Here is a 19,186-nt window from a genome sequence, read left to right on the forward strand (position 1 = left end):
GTTACGCCCGCGGGGCAGGAGTAAGGTTACTTTACATACTGCACTTACAGCTCCCTTTACCACTGGGGTATAAAATGGATTTGAATGAGAAAGAGGGGAACAGAGGGGTGGAGGGAGGAGGGAGAGGGGTGAGAAAGGGGAGGAGGAGGAGGAGGGGGGTCGGGGGGGAACTCCCTTTGTGTAACAGGAGGTCTACTGCTGCTCTGGCATGGCTATGGAGATGGAGGAGCGGGGTCACTCTCCCTGCTCTCCCCTCCCTCTGTTCCTTCACTATAGGCTGGCTGCTCTGTCTTTCCTCCTCATCCCTCCCTCCCTCCATCCATCCCTTCCTCCCTATTAGCATAGCAGCTGCCTGATACAGGGCATAGGGTGGGGAATGGCCAGGTTGCTGTGTGCATATGTGTGTGTGAGGGTGTTTTGTGGAGGGAGGGATGTTAGGGAGGGGGAGGTGGGGTAGGGGGCCTGTAGTGTGTGTGTGTGTGTGTGTGTGTGTGGGGTGGGGTGGTAAGGGGGGGGGTCCCAGTCAATGGCGGTCCGTCTGGCTGGTGAATAGCAGCTAAAGCAGGCCCCCGCAAGCTAGACAAAGGAGCCGGGAGGGAGGGAGGGGATGGGGTCGGGGTGTGTGAGGGAGATGGAGGGAGGAGGGAGGGAGGGGTGGAAGAATGAGGCAGTGAATGGAGCGCCTTGTCACTAGCGCTATGGAAAGAAGCACAGAATGAACTGGAAGAATGGAAGAAAAGTTCAAAAAGGAGCGGAGGGCAAGGAAAAGACGGCCCGACCACCTGTCTCTCTCTCTCTCTCTCTCTCTCTCTCTCTCTCTCTGTCCCTCTCTCACTTTATTTCTTTTACTCCCCTTCTTACTCAGAGGCAGACTTTGGGGGAGTTGGGGAGGTGGGGGGGGGGGGGGGGGGGGGCGTTCACTGGTCGTGTTTAGCGACAGACATGTTTTTGTTTTCAGAGGGAAAGTGCAGTATCAGCAGGATTTCATTGCTCCTTGTCATCCACCAGCATCACTGACTCTCACTCTGCGCTGGTTTCACTACATTTGTGCTTTAAATGATTTTGTGCTTCAGTCTGTGAAGTGGCTGCAACCTAAAGAAGCAGAAGACAGAATCTGAGTCAGTCAAGGAGGATGAGTGCTCAGAAAATGTGCTGATAAAGTAGGAAATGAGACTTTAGGGATGTGGCCATGGACACTAAACAGGATCTAAATCAATAATGACTCCTGACAGACAGAGGAAAACGTGCTGCAACAAACCTAAGTGCTACAGGCAACTTGAATAAAAAAAAACACACATGTCTGATTCACTACTGAATGAAGAAATAAAACATTATATCAGGTTGTTTCATTTCAATTTCACTCTTGCTTGTTACTCTTGATATCAGATGACACATGTGTAACTGACTGAACCGGTTATATGTCACAATAAAGATTCAATCATTTTTAATCACATCAGTGAAACAGGAAGAAGTGCAGAGTGCTTCTCTAGATGACACTGTTGTTGTTGTTGTTGTTGGTGTTTTTGTCCCTTTTCGTCTCGCTCAGTCAGGTCACCTAAAGATGATGTCATCAAAGCGAAGGCCTTGAGGGAACTGTGGGAAACGTAGGGGAATTCAGTGTTAGTTCAGCAGGTTTACCTCATTTCACGCTCAAACAGTTTGAACTTTTTGCAGTTCATGTTCATGCAGCATTTCGTGACAAAGTGAAAAGAAGCAGTGGATGCTGACTATGATCAGCTGAGAGGGTGATCATAGCCAGAAAAGGCAAATCACCATAACTGAGTAATTCCACATTTAATGCAATGATATTTGAAAATTAGATGAAATAAATGTTTTTAGCTCTTTACTTTACTGTCATTTGCACCTACAGCAGGAAAGCAGTTTTCAGCACAAAGGCTCTAAAGACCCAACTGGACCCTGAACACTACATGTCCTTCACCAAGCAGCAAACAGACACAGTTACAGCTGATGACAATAGACCAGACTATAGCGGCTGAATACAACAGAGCATTTCATGGATAAAGAGTCATTTTCTGGAGGTGAAGGAGAGCAAAAACAAAGCTAAAAGCTGAGTGAAATTTGGACTGACAAGTTACCATATCAAATTTAAACAATATGAGTGTCTTCAAAGTTTGTTGTGCTTCTGTGAGGCTGAGGAATAAACCAACGCAGATTTAAAACACATAACATCATACAACAGAGCTAAGCGAAATTATGAGATTATTGAGCAAGGCCTGAGGCAGGGTATGAACGTCGTGGAAAAATTCACTGAACGGGTGAGAGCTCGGAGTACATGTCAGGGCCGCTGTCCGCTGGTGACACATCATAATCACTATTGTAAATATATATAAAATCCCAGGACACCCACATTTTCAATGACTCCGGCTGATTAAGCATCTCGTCATGTGGAAGTCGGGTGGAGTAATGGGGGGAAATTAAGAGGCATCAACAGGCTATTAAGATCTCCGCTGATAAGACTCACAAGTGTTCATTGTCATTTCAAGGGTGGATGCCAGTGAAATGCGGTTTGTAGCTACATGCCCACGCAGTCTCCCCAGGCAACCTAACTGAAAACACCTGCGCAGGTGGACTTCAGGTGTGGAGGGGATTAGGAGCTTTAATCCCATACCGCATCTAAAACACGGTGTTGTAATGATTTGGAACAAACCCAGGTTTGAGGAGTGACTTTGAGCTCACGCAGTTACAGTTGTCAACCGTTTCTGACATGTCATTATGGAAAACACTGCAACAAACTTTAAAAGCTGACCCAGTTTGAGTGAAACACAGAGTTGTTGTTTTTTTTTTTGCTTTTTTTTTTTTTAACCCTGTGATAAATAAAGTAACATTATTTTCCCAAATATGTTACACAGTCTTATGAGGAAACACCTGTGGTCATCGTGGGTGTTATGTGGTGGGCAACAAGGAACAAAAACACAACACATTGCATCCACAGATACTGGAAAGTCTGTTAAACGTTTCCCTGGGTTCCTCTTTACGTGGCTGTCGACATGTTCCTGTAGCAATTCGAAAGGTTCCTCATAACCTCCTAAATATAAGACCAATCTCATCTCAAAGTGTTTGTACATTGTTTCTCAATCAGAGAAGCAGTTGTGTCGGTACAAAGGCACTTTGCGGAAGTCACACACACAGGATCTCATAATCACAGCCCATATCATTGTAGTCAGGTTCAACAGGAGCCGTTATAGAATGAGGAATTTGACATTGCCAAAGCAATTAAACTGCGGTTTACATGTCTCACAAGATGTTCTGTTAATCTTGTGTGTTACAGATCAAGTGTAACCCTTCAAACGAAGCTTGTAAGCATGGGGATGAATATTTTATGAGCTGCTGAACAATGGTCTTTTGAACAGAGATGAAAGATAATCACACAGATGGTCTTTAGCTGCTGTAACATTGATGCACCAACAATATTTCACTCTTTTTTATCTGTGAAATACAAAAACAGATATATAATATGTAATATATAATATATATAACCCTGTGCAGGACTGTAACCAGTTAGACTGTTTTTAATAAAGTGATTTTGATGCTGCTCTCCCAAAGTTTTTCTGGATTTGATTCAATTCCCCAAACAGTTCTTCATCTGATTTTTCTGTCTTCTCTGCAAAAATTCCTCCCAAAATGCCTTGTGTTGTCTGGCTCGCTAAAGCAGGCTGCTCCATGCAAAAGGCCAGACCAAGACGAGCAAGGGAAAGCCAAGGCACATGAAGAACCTATTAGGGGGCCTAGCAGCCAGCAGCAACCCTGGGAGGCCTGCCAACTCAGTGTGTGAACAATGGGAACCCAGCTCAACAAAAACATCCTGCAGAAGTGAGAGACTGGGAGGGAGGGAGAGAGAGAGAGAGAGGGAGGGAGGAAAGGACAAGCAGCAAGCAGCAGGCCAGATAGCCCGTTCAGCCCTGCCACGGTATCAAAACACAGAGGGGCTGGTGTTTAGAGGAGCTAACTTTCCTGGTTTTGAGTTTGTATCTAACAAAGAAATACACCAGCCCGGTGCACTTGATGTGGTCAGCGCAGAACATTTGAGCCGAGGTCATCGATGGTTCAGCTGCAGCTCAGAGTGCAAGTTTAACAGCTGCTCTAACAATAGCATGAACTTTTACTTGTCAGTGAAAACCAGATGTACGCCGCTGCTGCTACTCCTTATTTTCACTTGGCATTCAAATTCGAGATCGAGACCGAAATGAAAACTCTCAAACCACAACGGTTAGGCTTATTCCCATCATCACATTTGCAATCCCCTCTTTACTCAAACATTTGCAGTTAACTGCAGGTCGACACCCAGTAAATGTTGCAACACGACCAGGTCTGACATGTAGAAAGATGAATTGTAGTGTCGCCTTTCCCACGATCCTCCCACGGCCTCCTTGCAATATCAGTTGCAACTCAGCTTTTTCGTGAAATCAAAGGCCTCGCTGGAAATAAACGTGATCTGAAACTCATTTTGCTTTTTTTTCTTCTTCTTTTATCGCTGGTACAAGATGAACCAAATGACTGGAATCAGGCTGAACTTAAAAGTCACATTCAATTTTGTCAGTCAGTACAGAATTCACACAGGCACAAACACTAATATACACAATATAATACACTAATATAGTTATTAACCTTATTAATTTGTGTGTTCTGGTCTTTTTCTCTCCTCGTAACCTTTTTGACTCATGCCTGGGCCAAATGAAGTGAGAGTGGTTCACAGTTTAACTATCCACTTTCAGGGCCATTTCATGCATCATTACAGCAGGCCAGGAGGCTTCAAAGTACATATTTCACATGAAAAGACACAAAAATAGACATACAAAAAAAATAAATCACAAGCAGCAATGGGTTTTGTTCCCAAACATTACAGAGGCCACTAACATGGAGATGGTTTGGGAACCGGTGAATCTCTTTTGCAAAGAAGAGTAATAAAGGTTATGGAGAAAGGGTGAGTGAAATGAATAAAACAAGGAGAATTTAAAGGAAAAACATGAGCATAAATAACGAGCGCAAGACAAACTGGAGTGCGTGCAGAAGCAGAGAGTGAGAGGCCGAAGCAGGTTGTTAGCAGAGAGCTGGATTGTGGTGCAAAGCTTCAGCCTCAGTCGTTAGAAAGAGAGCACAAGAGGAGAGTGTGTGTTGGAAAGTTTTTGAGTGTGTGGGGGTAACATAAAACCGGCTCTCCCACAACACACACAGGGGAGGGGACCCTTCTTTAAACTGAGCCTACCCACAATGCACTGGGCTCTTTTATCCCGGCAGTGAAAGGATGAGGCCAGATGAATGACAAAAGGGAGAGAATGGGGATCTGGGTTGGGCCCGGCTTGGAAGACAGGGAGGGAAAAGAGAGAGAGGGAGAGGGTGTAGGGGGTAGTGTGTTTCCCAAACCAACCTTTTCTATGAAAAATGCAGGGGGGGGGGGGCTTTTGCTTGGGAGATGAGGAAGAAATGTATGCATACACAGTGGATTTGAGTTTAATGATTTCTTTACTGGCTTGTACACAAACGTACAAAAATAATACAGCACTCATCTCCACATGACGTCACGTCATCATCACAGTGTTACAAACGTTCAAAAAAAATAAAAGAATACAAACAAAAACAAAACAAACAAACAAAAAAAAAATCAAAAAATTAAACATGATGGAACATCTGCATCACTCATGAAAAATCAGCTGTTTCCCTCTTGCTTGAAATGAAGCAAGACCAGAAACACAACTTGGTCCAAAGAAGTCAGCACTTTTTTTTTATTTTTATTAAAAAATCATCTCACTCATGTACACCAATCCGGCGGCTGGCTCCTTACGTCATAAATGTTATGACCCTGGGTAAGCCAAACAACCACACAACCGTGCAATTTTTAATCATGTTACAATGATCTTACCATCAAATGTATTATTCCCCTTTCAAAAAAAACAGGAAGACAGCACTTCAGAAAAGAAAGTGCCCCAAGATATCATCATCATCATCATCATCATCATCATCATCATCATCATCATCATCATCATCATCAGAGTTGATATATATATCCATATGTATATATACATACACCCAATCACAGAGATACACGCATCTTTGTTGAAAATAAAAAACAACAGTTTTTTCTTTCACAAAGTAACACACACATTAGGACATTATCACCTGGAGCATATATTTATACAATAGTATTTTGTTGTGTTTGTTTTTTTTTTCTATTCAGAAAAAAATTTAAATGTTGACACATAAAAGCCAACTTTTCAACAACAGTCATCAGTGCAATATTCAAACAAAAAAAAAAAAGAAAAGAAAAGAAACAAAAACATCAAGTTTAAGACAAGCGATGCATATTTCATTTGTTGTCTGATAACCAATCTATACCTTGATGTACGGATCTATCGCTTCAGTTACTTGTGGTTGTTCCAGGTTTGACAATGGGAAGTTCTCAGTCTGGGTGACTGTTTAACACAGCGGCTTGGGGCATCATGAGAAGCACACATACATAACACACACACACACACACACACTTCAATTTGAAACAAAACACACTCACACACTCAGCAGCTTCCCATGAGGTGAACCCGTGCTGCTGTGAAGCTTCTATACAACTGTTGGCCATTTGAGCAGTAGGCTTAAAAAAAAAAAACACATCAACATTAACACAAAAAAACAAACAAAAAAAGAAACATACAAGCAGCATTGATACAAATGTTAGGGTGCCATGACTTTCAAAATGCAGCAGGCAAGTTTATGGAACCAAATTCTCTCTTTTTTCCTTTTCTGTGACATCCTGCAACAGTCATGTGTTTTATTTGTTTTTTTTTAAGTCTTCATCGTCCAACAGTATTAGGGTCCTGCTCAGTAGTAGTAACTATTCCAAAGCCTTGGCTCCTGCAGTTACCCCGTACAAACACTGGGGGCGCGCAAGGCTCCGCATATTTTGTGCAATAAAACTCCCTGCATTTATAAGTCATGCGATACAACTCCATTTTTTTTATGACTGGAAAAAAAGAGACCAAAACAGGCTGATGGAGAGAGAGAGAGAGAGAGAGAGAGAGAGAGAGAGAGAGAGAGAGAGAGAGAGAGAGAGAGAGGAGGAGGTTTATAGGTAAAACATGCAACAACAGCAGTGACAGAAAGAGAGAGAAAGAGAGAGAGAGAGAGAACCACAGACTCCCTTGCAGAAAAAAAAGGCAAAAATCAGGCTTTTGCTTGTCAGAATTGGTTTGGTTGTAGTGTAAAATAAACTGTCCCGACTGAGGATGCAGGGATGGGGTTCATTGCATCTTCTGTTATTGAAGTCCATCTGTCAGGCTACAAAGCAAAAAAAGAAAGCAAAAAAAAAAAAAAAAAAAAAACATACTGGCATGCGGATGATCACAGACAAATTGTGAATCTCTTCAGACTCCAAACAACGTGGCGGAGAGTGGTGAGAGAGAGCTGAACAACTTGAGAATACTTTATAGTCGAGGTAGCTGGCAAAAGGCAACCAAACAAAGTCCTTTTTTTTAAATGGGAGAAAGAGGGAGGAGGTGGAGGGGGGAGAGAAAGTCCTCTTGAGGGTCAACAGGCTATAACGGGGGGAGGTGGAGGTGGGGGTGAGGGGAGGTGGGAGAGTGGCAGGTCTACCTCCACACGGGACAGTTTATAACTACGAGTCTGAAGCAGCTTGAGTCACCCTAGATATTCTTACACTCATATATTTTTTTTTGTTTAAGAAGAACCACAACATGTTCAAAAAAAAGGAAAAAAAAAAAGCATCTTCTCAATGTACCTTCATAAATAAAATAAAAAACCCAGCCTGCTTTCACAGTGATGACTAGGATGTTAATAAAATACTGAAAGGAGATTATAAAGTGAATTCCAAATGCAACTTTTTCTTCTCTTTTTTTTGATACAAAGCAAAAGCAGCGGTTTTTTTTAGTAACACAATGACCATTGGCAAAGTGGTCGCACTGGCCTGAAAGGTTGGAGACGCCAGCATGGCAGAGATCTGGAGGCACAGTGCATTCAGCTACTGTCTCTTTACTCTTGAAGAAGAAAAAAAACCAAAAACACAGAAACAAAGTAAAGCTATTGTGTACAGTACTTCACAACAGTGATGAAGTCAGTTGTTGTTACATAATGATTACACATCTGGAAAGAAAAAGCGTGTTGGATAAGCCAGAATGCCGCTCTTTGAGTAACAAAAAAAAAAATTATAATTATGAATCAATGAATTTATCAAAGAAAAAATAGACCACCGGTAGCCAACAGAGGGCAACCCTTCTTCTCTTGTCCATGTGTCTTCCCTTTCAGATATTCCAGCATGCAGCCATGTAGCATCAAGTGCCATGTTTTCCATAGAAAATAACTTAAAAAAAAGGGATTTACAAGTGAACAATGAGGAGCAACAGGTCAAATCTGCGCCCCCCTCCACCCCATACAACCCCCCCCCCCTCCCCTCCCCTCAGCCCCCACCCCACCCCCCCACAAAGAAACTATTCAACTGTACTGAGGATGGGAGGTCATGGATAGAGAGAGAGAGAGAGAGAGAGAGAGAGAGAGAGAGAGAGAGAGAGAGAGAGAGAGAGAGAGAGAGAGAGAGAGAGAGAAAACTGGGCCATCTGCACTCTGGAGTCCAAACACACACATATGTGATACACACACAGAGACTAGCTTCTTTACATTATATATATATATACATATACACACATATATATATATATATACATATATATAATGGACGACACGACCTTGTATACACATTCAAGAGGAAAGCTTTAGTACCAACAAACTCACCGAAATGGCGTTTCTTTTTTTTTTGTTATAAAGAGTCGTGTTGAAGCTCAGTGTGTGTGTGAGTGTGTGAGTGTGTGAGAACCATGCGGTGGTTTCACTCAGGAGTGCAGACAGGAGCCCCGTTTGGTTTACAGTGAGGGGAGATTACTGTGCAGGCCTATTTTGTATTTTTAATATATATATGTACATATATATATAATTTGGCACAACTATGTAGAGGATGGCAGTTTGTGATGCTGATTTAAAAAGAGCCTGGGTTTCCCGTGTGTTGCAGTCTGATTTTTTTTCCACGTGTTGCTGTTGTTATTTGTTATTTTTCTGATTTTTTCTTGTGTTTACCTGACAGCAGAGACAGATCACCGGGCGCCAGAGGAGTACTTGGCCTTGGTGATGAGGTATAGCACAATGTCTTGGTGGCCCCCGAAGGCGGCGATGTGTAAAGCGCTCCACCCTTCCCTGTTGGCCAGTCGGATATCTGCACCAAACTTCACCAGCAGTTTTACCAGCTCCAGGTTCCCGTCTATAACGGACTGGTGCAGGGCCGTCTGTCCCTCCGGCCCGAAGGAGTTGACGTTGAACTCGCAGTTTGTCATGTTCTGCAGCAACGAGTGCAGCTCCTTGGTGTTTCCCTTCTTCACCGCCTCCTGGAAAACCCTCTGCGGCGCGGAGTTAGTCGACACATCCGCCTGGCTCATGGCTGCAAGCTCGCTTGGATGGTGGGGAACCAGTAATCCTGCCTGGGCTCTAAAGCTGATAATAATGTCTTCTCCCTGTTGAGCGTCTCTCTGGTCTGGTAACAATGCCACAGTTACAATGGATTATAGCCAGCTATTAAGGCACTTTATAAAATACTAAAAGAAAAAAAGAAAAAAAAAGATGACTGTATATATCCCAAAAAGGACAAGAGAGGAAATAACACACTCGGTGTGCAAAAAAATGTTAATATTTGAGAGATCCTATAAATCCCTAAAACATTGAAGGGTGCTCTTATGCGATCCAGGGACCCCTAGATGTAGTTTCCCTCTGTAGCAGCAGCAGGTAGCCTATCGCAGGGGATGGAGAAGACAGACGCCTCCGACTTCACTTTGGGGAAACTAGAAGTCGGATCACTATCTCCACGGAGCAGCCCTCCTCGTTGGGTCCCCGCAGGTTTCCTTAAACGGTCCGAACTGGTTCCTGGCTACACATCCAGGCTGTATGTCGCCGCTCACGTGGCTTGGGTGTCTGGGAAAGATATATATATAAAAAAAAATTAAAAAAGAACAAGGAAAGTCCGCAATGAATCCCGATTCCACACCTTACTGTGAGAGACCCTACATTCCGCCACATCCAAGGGTGAGCGATGAGATCTCCATGCGCAGACGTTTACGCACGCATACACTGCTTGGTTTTTTTTTGTTTTTTGCCATTAAACATAGGAGATGTAATCCGCTGCAGATGTGTGACTTACCTGTGTCAGATGGACGGGTCCGTAGCGACGAAAACGATAGAAATCCACCGTGTGGCCCGGTCTGTATCCTCCGCGCGGTCCGTGAGTCTCTGCCCTGCGCTGCGCTCCGGGGGAATATTTTACGCGTCCTTTATATGCATGACAATACCTTCCCAAAGAATCAACTGTGGAGGAATGGGCGGAAACCCGGGGAGGTTATAGGCTGCCGGCTCGGTTAGTGGGAGGGACCCGGGCCCCTGTGAATCTGCAGGGAGGGGGCGTGGTTTGTACGGAGGAGAGGAGGAGGAGGAGGTGGTGGTGGTGGTGGTAGTGGTGGTGATGGGGGGTGGGTGGGAGGCAAATGTTGCTGCAGAAATATTAAACAAGCCGCCCGCAGCAATATTATGGTGAGCTGTATAGGCATATCCGATCTCCTGTAGCCGACCCCAGGAAGTGGACTCTAAGCCAGACGCATGGTGCTGAGAAAACGGGCACGTTGTCAGGGATCATCCACCGGACTCACGGACAGGAACTTGAAACAAACAAAACAAAAAAAAGTCTGGATGGAAACGGTCACTGTAGCGTCAGCGATGAGTTTACACGCATTATGGACACTTTTTTGAAAACATCTTTTTTTAATGAAACATTTAATATATGATAATACACTTTTATTTTGAGTCCAGCAGGTGGGAGATCAGGAAAACAGCAACACGTCAATTTAAAATGAATAATGGCCTCAATGGAAGGTGGCCTTAACATACTATTCGTCTAAATTATTCATTACAGTATTTTTTTTTTTAAACATCTGAGCACATTAACACTATTTGATGTTATATCCACTTGTCTCTGCTCTGTGGTCCTGACATATAAATAACCTAACTAATGAATGCATGTGAACTCAAATCATATTTATCTCAGATTTTATTTTTTTTCCAACAGGTGTGAACGCATTTCAGAAGTAAACATATGTGAATTCAGACAGACATGCTGAACCAAATGGACTCGGAGGAGAGCCGCTCACAAAAAGCACCTTCAGAGGAGGAGATTATGGTCATAAACTGCGGATATATTCCAGTTGTTTTTAAATGACGAGACGGTGGGACTTCAAATAACAAAGGCTCTGTGCTACTTCCTTTTTGCAAGTGAAAAGAGGTGACGCCGAGCGCAGATTGACACGCCGCTCAGCTTGCCCCCGCCACCGTGGGAACTGGGCGCCTGTGTGTGTGTGTGTGTGTGTGTGTGTGTGTGTGTGTGTGTGTGTGTGTGTGTGTGTGTGTGTGAGCGAGAGAGAGAGGGAGAGAGCAAAGTGGTGAAAGATACATATAGATACAAACACGGCTCGACAGAAAGAATGCATGTTAAAGTGGCAGAGGTGGACAGATGGAGGGAAGGGGCAGATAGATAAAGAAGTGGAAAAGCGCTCAGGTAGCCTACAGCCTTCATGTCTTCACTCCCCCTCGCCCCCCGTTTGTTCCGTTTGGCTGCTGCCTTCTCCATCTCATCTCATCTCATCTCATCTGTGTACAACATCCTCTCTGATGGTTTGGCGGCTTTCACACTGTCCTCTTTTTCCCACACTCTGAACTGTACATTTGGCGCACACGTCTGCGGCTGCATCTGCCTTGCAAAAGCGGTGCGTTTGTGCGTCGCAGGGGCCGAGCGGCGCTTTAGGTGTGGGAGAGACAGCGACAGGGTTCCCACAACATGCAGGTCACAACCTACTTTATTTCATCTATAAAACATTTTTAAAAAAAATGAAACCCCCTGTTTGATATGACTGAAAGTGATATAATAGAGTCGAGTTTCATTCACACACTTAGGAGAGCTTCATCAGTTAAATTCACCACGTTTCTAAATCGACACACGCGCGTTTGTTGAGCTACAGGTAACCAGAAGAATGACCACAGAGAGGAACTTCATCATGAGATGAACAAGGCTACAGTGTGTCCTAATGTAACCTACAGTCGCTGTAGTCAAAGTAACTCATCAGTGACTCACTGATCAAATTGATAAGTGATTAAGATGTAAGAATTGATCACGTGAATCAAACTGAATCTACAGGGTGCATTATTTTCTACTGTATGATGTTAGGACTGTAAGGGTTTTAAGCAGTTCGAGGGTATAAAGTTTAAATAAAACTGACTTTACTTTTTAGTGAGTGGTAGTTTCAGTGCGTGTGAAATGTTAACGTGCACATGCATTGTTGCTATAGTTTTACAGATGTAGCTAGAACAGTGGTTTCCCTCGTGGCGTGGGTTATATGGTCAAAGTATAGCCATATGCTGATGATTTCACCTGTGACACCTGTGAGCCAGTCATGAACGACGGCTCCTCGTCGGCACCACACGGTCACGCATGACTGGATGAGATTCAGATCTGTGACCTCAGGACCCGCTCCAGTGAGAATAACAAGGATGCAGATTTAGAATATAGGTTTTGTGTCGGTGACCGTGACTGCGATTCATCCGGTTTGTTATGCAGGTGACTGTTTATGAGTCTGCGTGCTGTCTATTTTTTGTTTGTTCCTCTGCAACTAGTGGCCCACAGCTGCAAACGCTCCAAACAAAGACTTGCGACTCTGAGTCACTCATAGAAATGTGGTGAATACCCGAAGCAGAGCTTCTTACGTAGGCCACAGCAACAGATGTGTGTTCCTCCCTATGATTTTCATATAGGCCCGAGACAGCACTGGCTTATAGGTGCATACTTGAGAGTTTGTATTTCAAAAACTCTCACAGCATATAAATGACACACATGTTATGGGTTATGGTTACTTTTTAGATTTGAATAGCAGTTGTATACGATCAGTATAAGTTTTTTTTTTTATCATGTGTGTGTTTTTTAAACATAGGCTATATGTTTTTTCTTTGGGTTAGTGAATGGCGCAGAACATCTTCTGGAAAATTAGGAACATCTGTCCGCTATCAGAGCCTTGGCTGCACTGCGTCTGGACACTTGGAAAACATTTGCACAGACCGCAGGAGCCAAAAGTTTCTCCGATTGGATGAGTTTCTCCCCCAAACTCTGTGGCATTTGCGCTCCTCTCTCTCAGCCGCCCCCCCCTCCCACCACCACCACCACCACCACCACCACCACACACCATCCATCCCCCCGCCCGCCCGGCACTTTGCTCTCCAGTCTTTCTCGGTAATGTTTGTCTGGGGAGCAGCCAAGACCAGATACAATCCTTGAGGCTGTTAGGTATACTTGTTCAAGCAGAGATAAAATGGGCTACTTTGATCGTTTCAACTGCGAATTTCTCTTCGAGACACGGATCCAACTATTATCTCACCACTTGCGTAAAGTTCAGTTTTAAAACAACCAAAAAAACGCACATTACGCGTGCGTAAACGCGCACACGAAGCGCAAGCATGACCTGTATTTATCACTAATCAAAAAAATGCGTAAGTTGTCTTTGAGTATAGTTTTGTGTAGTTGGGTTTTACGGGTGCTCTGCGTGGGCACCGAGGCTGCACCAACCCTGCTCAGTCTCCACCGTGGAAAGTGGTCACCCAGAGATAATACACGTCTATTCTGGTTCTGTTTGTGCAGCCATATCTCTGTTCTATTGCAGTGTGTTGATAAACAAGACGTGTCTCTCTTTTTTTCTTTTTTTTTTCTCCAGTGCCGGAGAAAGAACACAGTCGTGTTGTGTAGAGTTGTGTTGATTTCGTTGGAAACTAAACTGGGGAGGGGGCGCCGGACCGATCGGTGCGCGTGGCATAGGGCCGAGTTTTGGCGCGGGTCTGTGGGACAGACAAGACAGGAGGAGCCTCGCCCGTCCCCGTCCCGTCGCGCACCGGGATGATGCTGGAGAGAGAGTGAGAGAGAGTGAGAGAGAGAAGAGTCCGGAGAGAAACTCACACAGAGGCGGGGGGACATAGATGTCAAGTGTCGCGCACAAATATCGATTTTTACCACCGTGACGCTCCGGCAATATTGTTCTTTAATACTCATGACAGAAAATACGTTGGACTGAACTCCAGTGTGTGTATGAGAGAGAGAGAGAGAGAGAGAGAGAGAGAGAGAGAGAGAGAGAGAGAGAGAGATGACGTTTTACCAGTGAGGGAGGGGCTTCTGAATCCAATTCATTCCGACCACCACGTGTCCTCAGAGCGTGGGAAAGAGGCGAGCTTTTCTTCCCAGCAAAGAAAGAGCAAGGATCAAATAACACGGTGCTGCAGCAGAAAGCTCGCGCTCTGCACAGAGAGGCAGGGGCTGCGACCACCCGGACAAGGACGGGACAGGGCAACACAGAGAGGGGCTTATTTGAGAGCTCGGGGTGTCGACTTCATTCACAGCAATAAAAAATACTTGAGGGCAGCTAAATGTTACTGTAGTTATTATTATTATAGAGTCTGGTTTTAGAGCAGCGCGTGTAAAACGTGCCAACATTTCTGTGCACTCCTGGACGTCCTGACATACACAGGGACATGGACAGAGGCAGGGACTACACTACTCAGGCATCATGTGCAACTCATTTTTTGTGGAAGTGGACATTTTTCCTCAGTAGATCAGAGTTAGGCAGCTTCACCTCAACATCCATCTCAGCCATGCATCCCATCAAATCTTTTTTCCACAGCAGGAAGTCTGATGTGAGAGGACTTTTATTTTGTAACTCGTGACTGATTGGCCAGTGTCTGCTGTAAAAATTAAAAAAAAGAAAAAAAAAAGCTTTTGGTTGCTGCTGCTTGTTCTCCCCCCAGGATGACACTTCTTTGTCTTCATATTCAGTCAATCAGGAGAACCATAGTGTTTCAACACCTGCAACTTGCTGCCTGTCTCTGCAGTGCTATAGCAGTTCAAGTACAAACAGGCAACGAAATAAGTCAGCGTAATAGGAACATCACCTCCCAACCCCCCCAAGCAGTGTTCTTATTAAGAGTTTATGAATTATCTAGAAAGCATTAAGTGAAAGGTTTATGGTTGCGACACATAAAGCCCTTTATGGAGGGAGGATTACATGGATGTGTCATTACTAGAAAGTCATTATCATGACAGTACACTCTTCTTGAGAACATGTGACGCGGCGCCTGAGACGGGGATAAGCACATGATCTTGGTCAAGGACAGTTTTTTGTTTTGTTTGAGTGACAACCTATAGCTGTTTGGGCCCAGGAGCAGCAGGTTCACATGCAGGGTGCAACAGCTCACCTAGCACACACAACAATGAACAGTCAACTCCACATTCAGGGCCACGGACGCCCACTTTTGTAACATTATTCTTCAAAAGTGACAATACTTGTCCTCGCACTACATTGCATTACACCTATTTTTTCCCCCATTGTCTGTCAGGTTATGCAGCTGCCTGATAATGTTGACCAGACATTTTTACATCTGCAGTCTCAATGTGTAACTCACTAAATGTTATACAATGTTTTTAAAAAAACATTCAAATTAGTCAAGAGGAAATGTTTCCATTGTCTAGCGGCAGTGAATCATGCTGAGGTCCAAACCTCTAACTTCCTACTGCAGCCGCTGTGATTCAGTTGCCGTCACTGAAAACAGATTTACCTCCGTGATTCACTGTATGACCTGTCTTTGGGAGGAACTGTGGCTTTTTTTTTTTTTTTGGATGCAAGTTAAGTGATCAGTAAAATACAGTGCACATCTGGCTTTGGTTAAAGCATCTTATCTTTTATGAGCGTAAAAAGATTGAAACGTAACGCTTCAACGAAATGCGGAAAACACCAGGAAAATCTGAAATTGGTGAGTTTCCCACACACGCAGTCCCATTTTCTGCAATCACACAAATGTAATGTGGGATTTGCTAGCAGAGGGGAGGAGGAAGGTATGAGAAAATATGAAGGGATTCAGGCGGTTTATGTGTTGGGTTACTCTTTGACCCGTCTGCTCTGGAGCCTCGGGGCAGGAAACCCCCACACTGTTAGTGTTACACCTGACAGACATCAGTGAAGCTTAAATGATCTCATCAATCTGTCCACTCTTAGGCCTCGACTATCCGCTCTGTGTTCTACAACCACATCAAAAAAACACCTGCAAAGGATTAGGAATTCTCACAGATTCATTAATGAAATGAAAAGTCTGTGTTTATTTACACATATTCGGCTTCAGCCTGCGTAATTAAAAAATATACACATTCAATCACAGAGAATGCAAGTATACAGTATAACAGACTGCTAAAAGTGCACAAAGATGGAGTCATCATTTAACCATAGCTTTTAAGTCAAAAAATAAAAAATAAAAAAGTTGCACAATGAACAAACTTCAGATCAATACAAATACTGTACATAAATACTGTGATTTATAGGTGGGAGATAAAAGTGTCGGTACAATTGAAATTTTCTCAATTAAAAAAAAACATAAATCACAACAATCAACTAAAATTACCAAACTCATGAGTCACGAGCATGACTCATCTTTGGCTTATGAACTCAAGTGTTTTAAAACCGTTGAAAATAGATAAACTGGGATGACAAACGCAATCATCCACATTTAACACAGCTTTATTTTATTTTTTCACTGTAACTATCAAGTTTTATCACCTGCCGTGGGACAGGAGCTCAGTTGAAATGTACCTAACCTAGTTCAATAACTTTCATATCACTTGTGGTCGAGCTCATAAAGTCAGCCTAAATTTACGTTCTTGATGCCTCCTTTAGTGTTTCATCAAGTCAGTTCGAAAAAAACATAACAGAACTGCTGTTTGGTTGGATTTAATGACAGCTGGGTGCTGCTCAGAGCAAAATGTGAGTCTGGATTTTCTTTTTGGTGGAGGAAAGTGTGGGAGCTCTACAACATTAGTCAGATCTGCTGCGCTGCTTTAACGGGCGCAGCTGACTCACCGTCCTCGTCTGCTATGTGTAACACCTCCTGAAACTGGGAGAGGACACGGCCGAAGTGAGAGCCTTCCCAGAACACCTTGCCACATCTGGTGCAGACGTAGAAGAGCGGTATCCTGGGCAGGAGCGTAGGGGGAATGGTGTGGAGCTGTATGGGCGCGCCCCCGGGAAAGGTCAGGGTGTCAGGGTCCAGCCCTGAAAGGGGGGCCCAGCGACACTGAAGGGCATACCTGGGGAGTTCAGGGGTCATGCACGGGGTCAACATGTCACAGAGTGTCTCCTCTTCCTGTGGATGGGACCTCTGTTGTGTGTGGTCACCGTTGTCCTGCAGAAGTCCTACAGGCAAAAAAAAAAAAACCATCACAATTGCACGACTTGTTAGGAAGTCAAGATGATGTGAGATCACAGACACATTATCAGCTGGAGTTACTGGCATCAAGTGAGTTTCCATGTAGGCACAAGTGTTTGACTGACCTTTCTGTTTAAGCATCCTGGCCATGTCCTCTCTGGGCACCGCCGCATACTGATCACTGTTACATGCCTGGACAAACACATGCAAACAGTCAGTGGAAGAGCTCGGAAATATTGTCTTGAAAAAATGTCTTGGGAAGGAAAAATGTTCTTTCTTTTTTTTTTTAAAGTTGATATTCAGGAACTTTCCCCATAATTTAGTGACTTGGTTTGTAACAAAATACAGAGAAATGCAGATGTACTATTTTGTATCCTTCCCTCATGACCCACAACTATTTCCATTGTATTCTGTTGTATTAAAAACAGGTAAAGTGTAAAAAAAAAAACTTTCTTTTCTTTATAATCAGTTCAACTTTTACTTTATAATGTGGGCATGTGAAAGCCAGTTGCTATAAAAGCAGCTGTCAATACTTACAGTGAAATGTAGCAAAAACTATGTGAGTGTTGTTCTGGTATTTTTCAAAAGTCGTACTTTTAGCAGAGCATTTACTGGTTTGGCTTTTTGCTCCATGTGTCCAACACAACACCCACGACGTCCACAACATGTTACTTTGTTGTCATCTGTCACTACACAATCCTTATCCAAGTGGAGGATAGAATACCTTTTTTTAACCCCCTCTGTCACATAGCAACAACATACATAAATGTCTTCATTCTTCATTAACTACAGTATATGGACCAGAGTTCACCTGCTCAAGTCAGAAAGTGTCAGACTTGAGCAGGTGAAGTCCCGGTTAGAGCCCGGTAACTTGGGTTGACCCGTTCACACCGACGGCAAACAGACATTTCTCTCCTGGTTGTTGCTTTGGTGTGAAAGGCCCTAAGTGTTACAGAAAGAGCAGATCACTGTGTGTGAGTGTGTGTGTAGAGACAGTGTTTACGCCTCAGTAACGTTCACACGTCCGTGCCGTGCTATCCTTCTCCGTGGTAAAAGGTCTCCCCTGGTGGGACATTAGTGACCTCTTGTTTGCCGGCCCTCCACCCCCCGACACACACACACACACACACTCGTCTGTGAGCCATCCTGACAGCGTGTCAGTGCTAAAAGCCTTGTCAACACACCTGAGCTCCACCCAGCAAACGGCATTCCACTTAGAGGTGGGCTGTAAATCAAAGCAGGCTTCGCAGACCTCACAAAAGCCAGTTTGTCTCTTTTTTAAAATTTTATTCAATGAAAACTGCAAATCAGAAGTGTGCACCCACCCGACGCAAAATGACCCCCTCACCCCTCCTCCTCCGTGTGCACATGCACAGAAGGTGTTTGCTGCTGCGGTAAGTGAGGTCGGGAGAAGAGAAAGCGGCTAGACAGTGGAGGTGTGGGAATAGCAGAGGTGTCATCTCCCGTCTTGTCTGTGGGAATAAAGCTCATCTCTCCCTCGGTACATTCTGTATTCCCCCTCTTTGTATTCTGCCTTTAAACAAACACAAACGCGCCGACATGCATGCACCACATAGACAAAACACCCTACCATTCACACAGGTTGCACTGCTGCCGAGCATAAACCACAACGCATACAAATGCTCGCAGCGCATACACATGGCTCACACATACGAGTGTGGCGGCAGCCAGGAAAAGAGACCCAGCTATTTGCTCAGCTCAAAGTTTCCCAGAGTTGAGCAAGCCAGAACCTGCTCTGAACTCTCAAGGCTAAGCCACAGACGGGCAGGCACACACGCACACTGCCTCACACACACGCAACCTGGATGGAAATGATTCTATTTGTAATTAATCA

The 19,186-nt window shown here is 44.1% G+C and overlaps 3 protein-coding genes across 4 annotated transcripts in view; 1 reads left to right on the forward strand and 2 right to left on the reverse strand.

The window, feature by feature from the left end:
* Positions 1 to 19,186, forward strand: part of LOC310994517 (protein AMBP-like) — a 57,429-nt gene that overhangs the window by 17,736 nt on the left and 20,507 nt on the right. The gene's annotated exons all lie outside the window — the stretch shown is intronic.
* On the reverse strand, positions 8,576 to 10,349 carry nrarpa (NOTCH regulated ankyrin repeat protein a). Its single transcript, XM_083983239.1, has 2 exons — positions 10,202 to 10,349; positions 8,576 to 9,975 (listed from the first exon to the last, which is right to left on the reverse strand). Exon 2 carries the CDS (start codon positions 9,444 to 9,446, stop codon positions 9,108 to 9,110), a length of 339 nt encoding a protein of 112 aa, XP_083839365.1. The 5' UTR covers positions 9,447 to 9,975; positions 10,202 to 10,349; the 3' UTR covers positions 8,576 to 9,107.
* Positions 16,341 to 19,186, reverse strand: part of exd3 (exonuclease 3'-5' domain containing 3) — a 40,086-nt gene continuing 37,240 nt past the window's right edge. For both annotated transcript variants that reach the window (XM_083983219.1, XM_083983220.1), the window contains 2 exons: positions 17,457 to 17,523; positions 16,341 to 17,318 (listed from right to left, as the gene is read on the reverse strand). In XM_083983219.1, coding sequence (XP_083839345.1) covers positions 16,945 to 17,318; positions 17,457 to 17,523 — 441 coding nt within the window. In that variant the 3' untranslated portion in view covers positions 16,341 to 16,944. The remainder of the gene's footprint in view (positions 17,319 to 17,456; positions 17,524 to 19,186) is intronic.

This window comes from Trachurus trachurus, assembly GCF_905171665.1.
Source record: "Trachurus trachurus genome assembly, chromosome: 12".
Classification (NCBI taxonomy): Eukaryota; Metazoa; Chordata; class Actinopteri; order Carangiformes; family Carangidae; genus Trachurus; species Trachurus trachurus.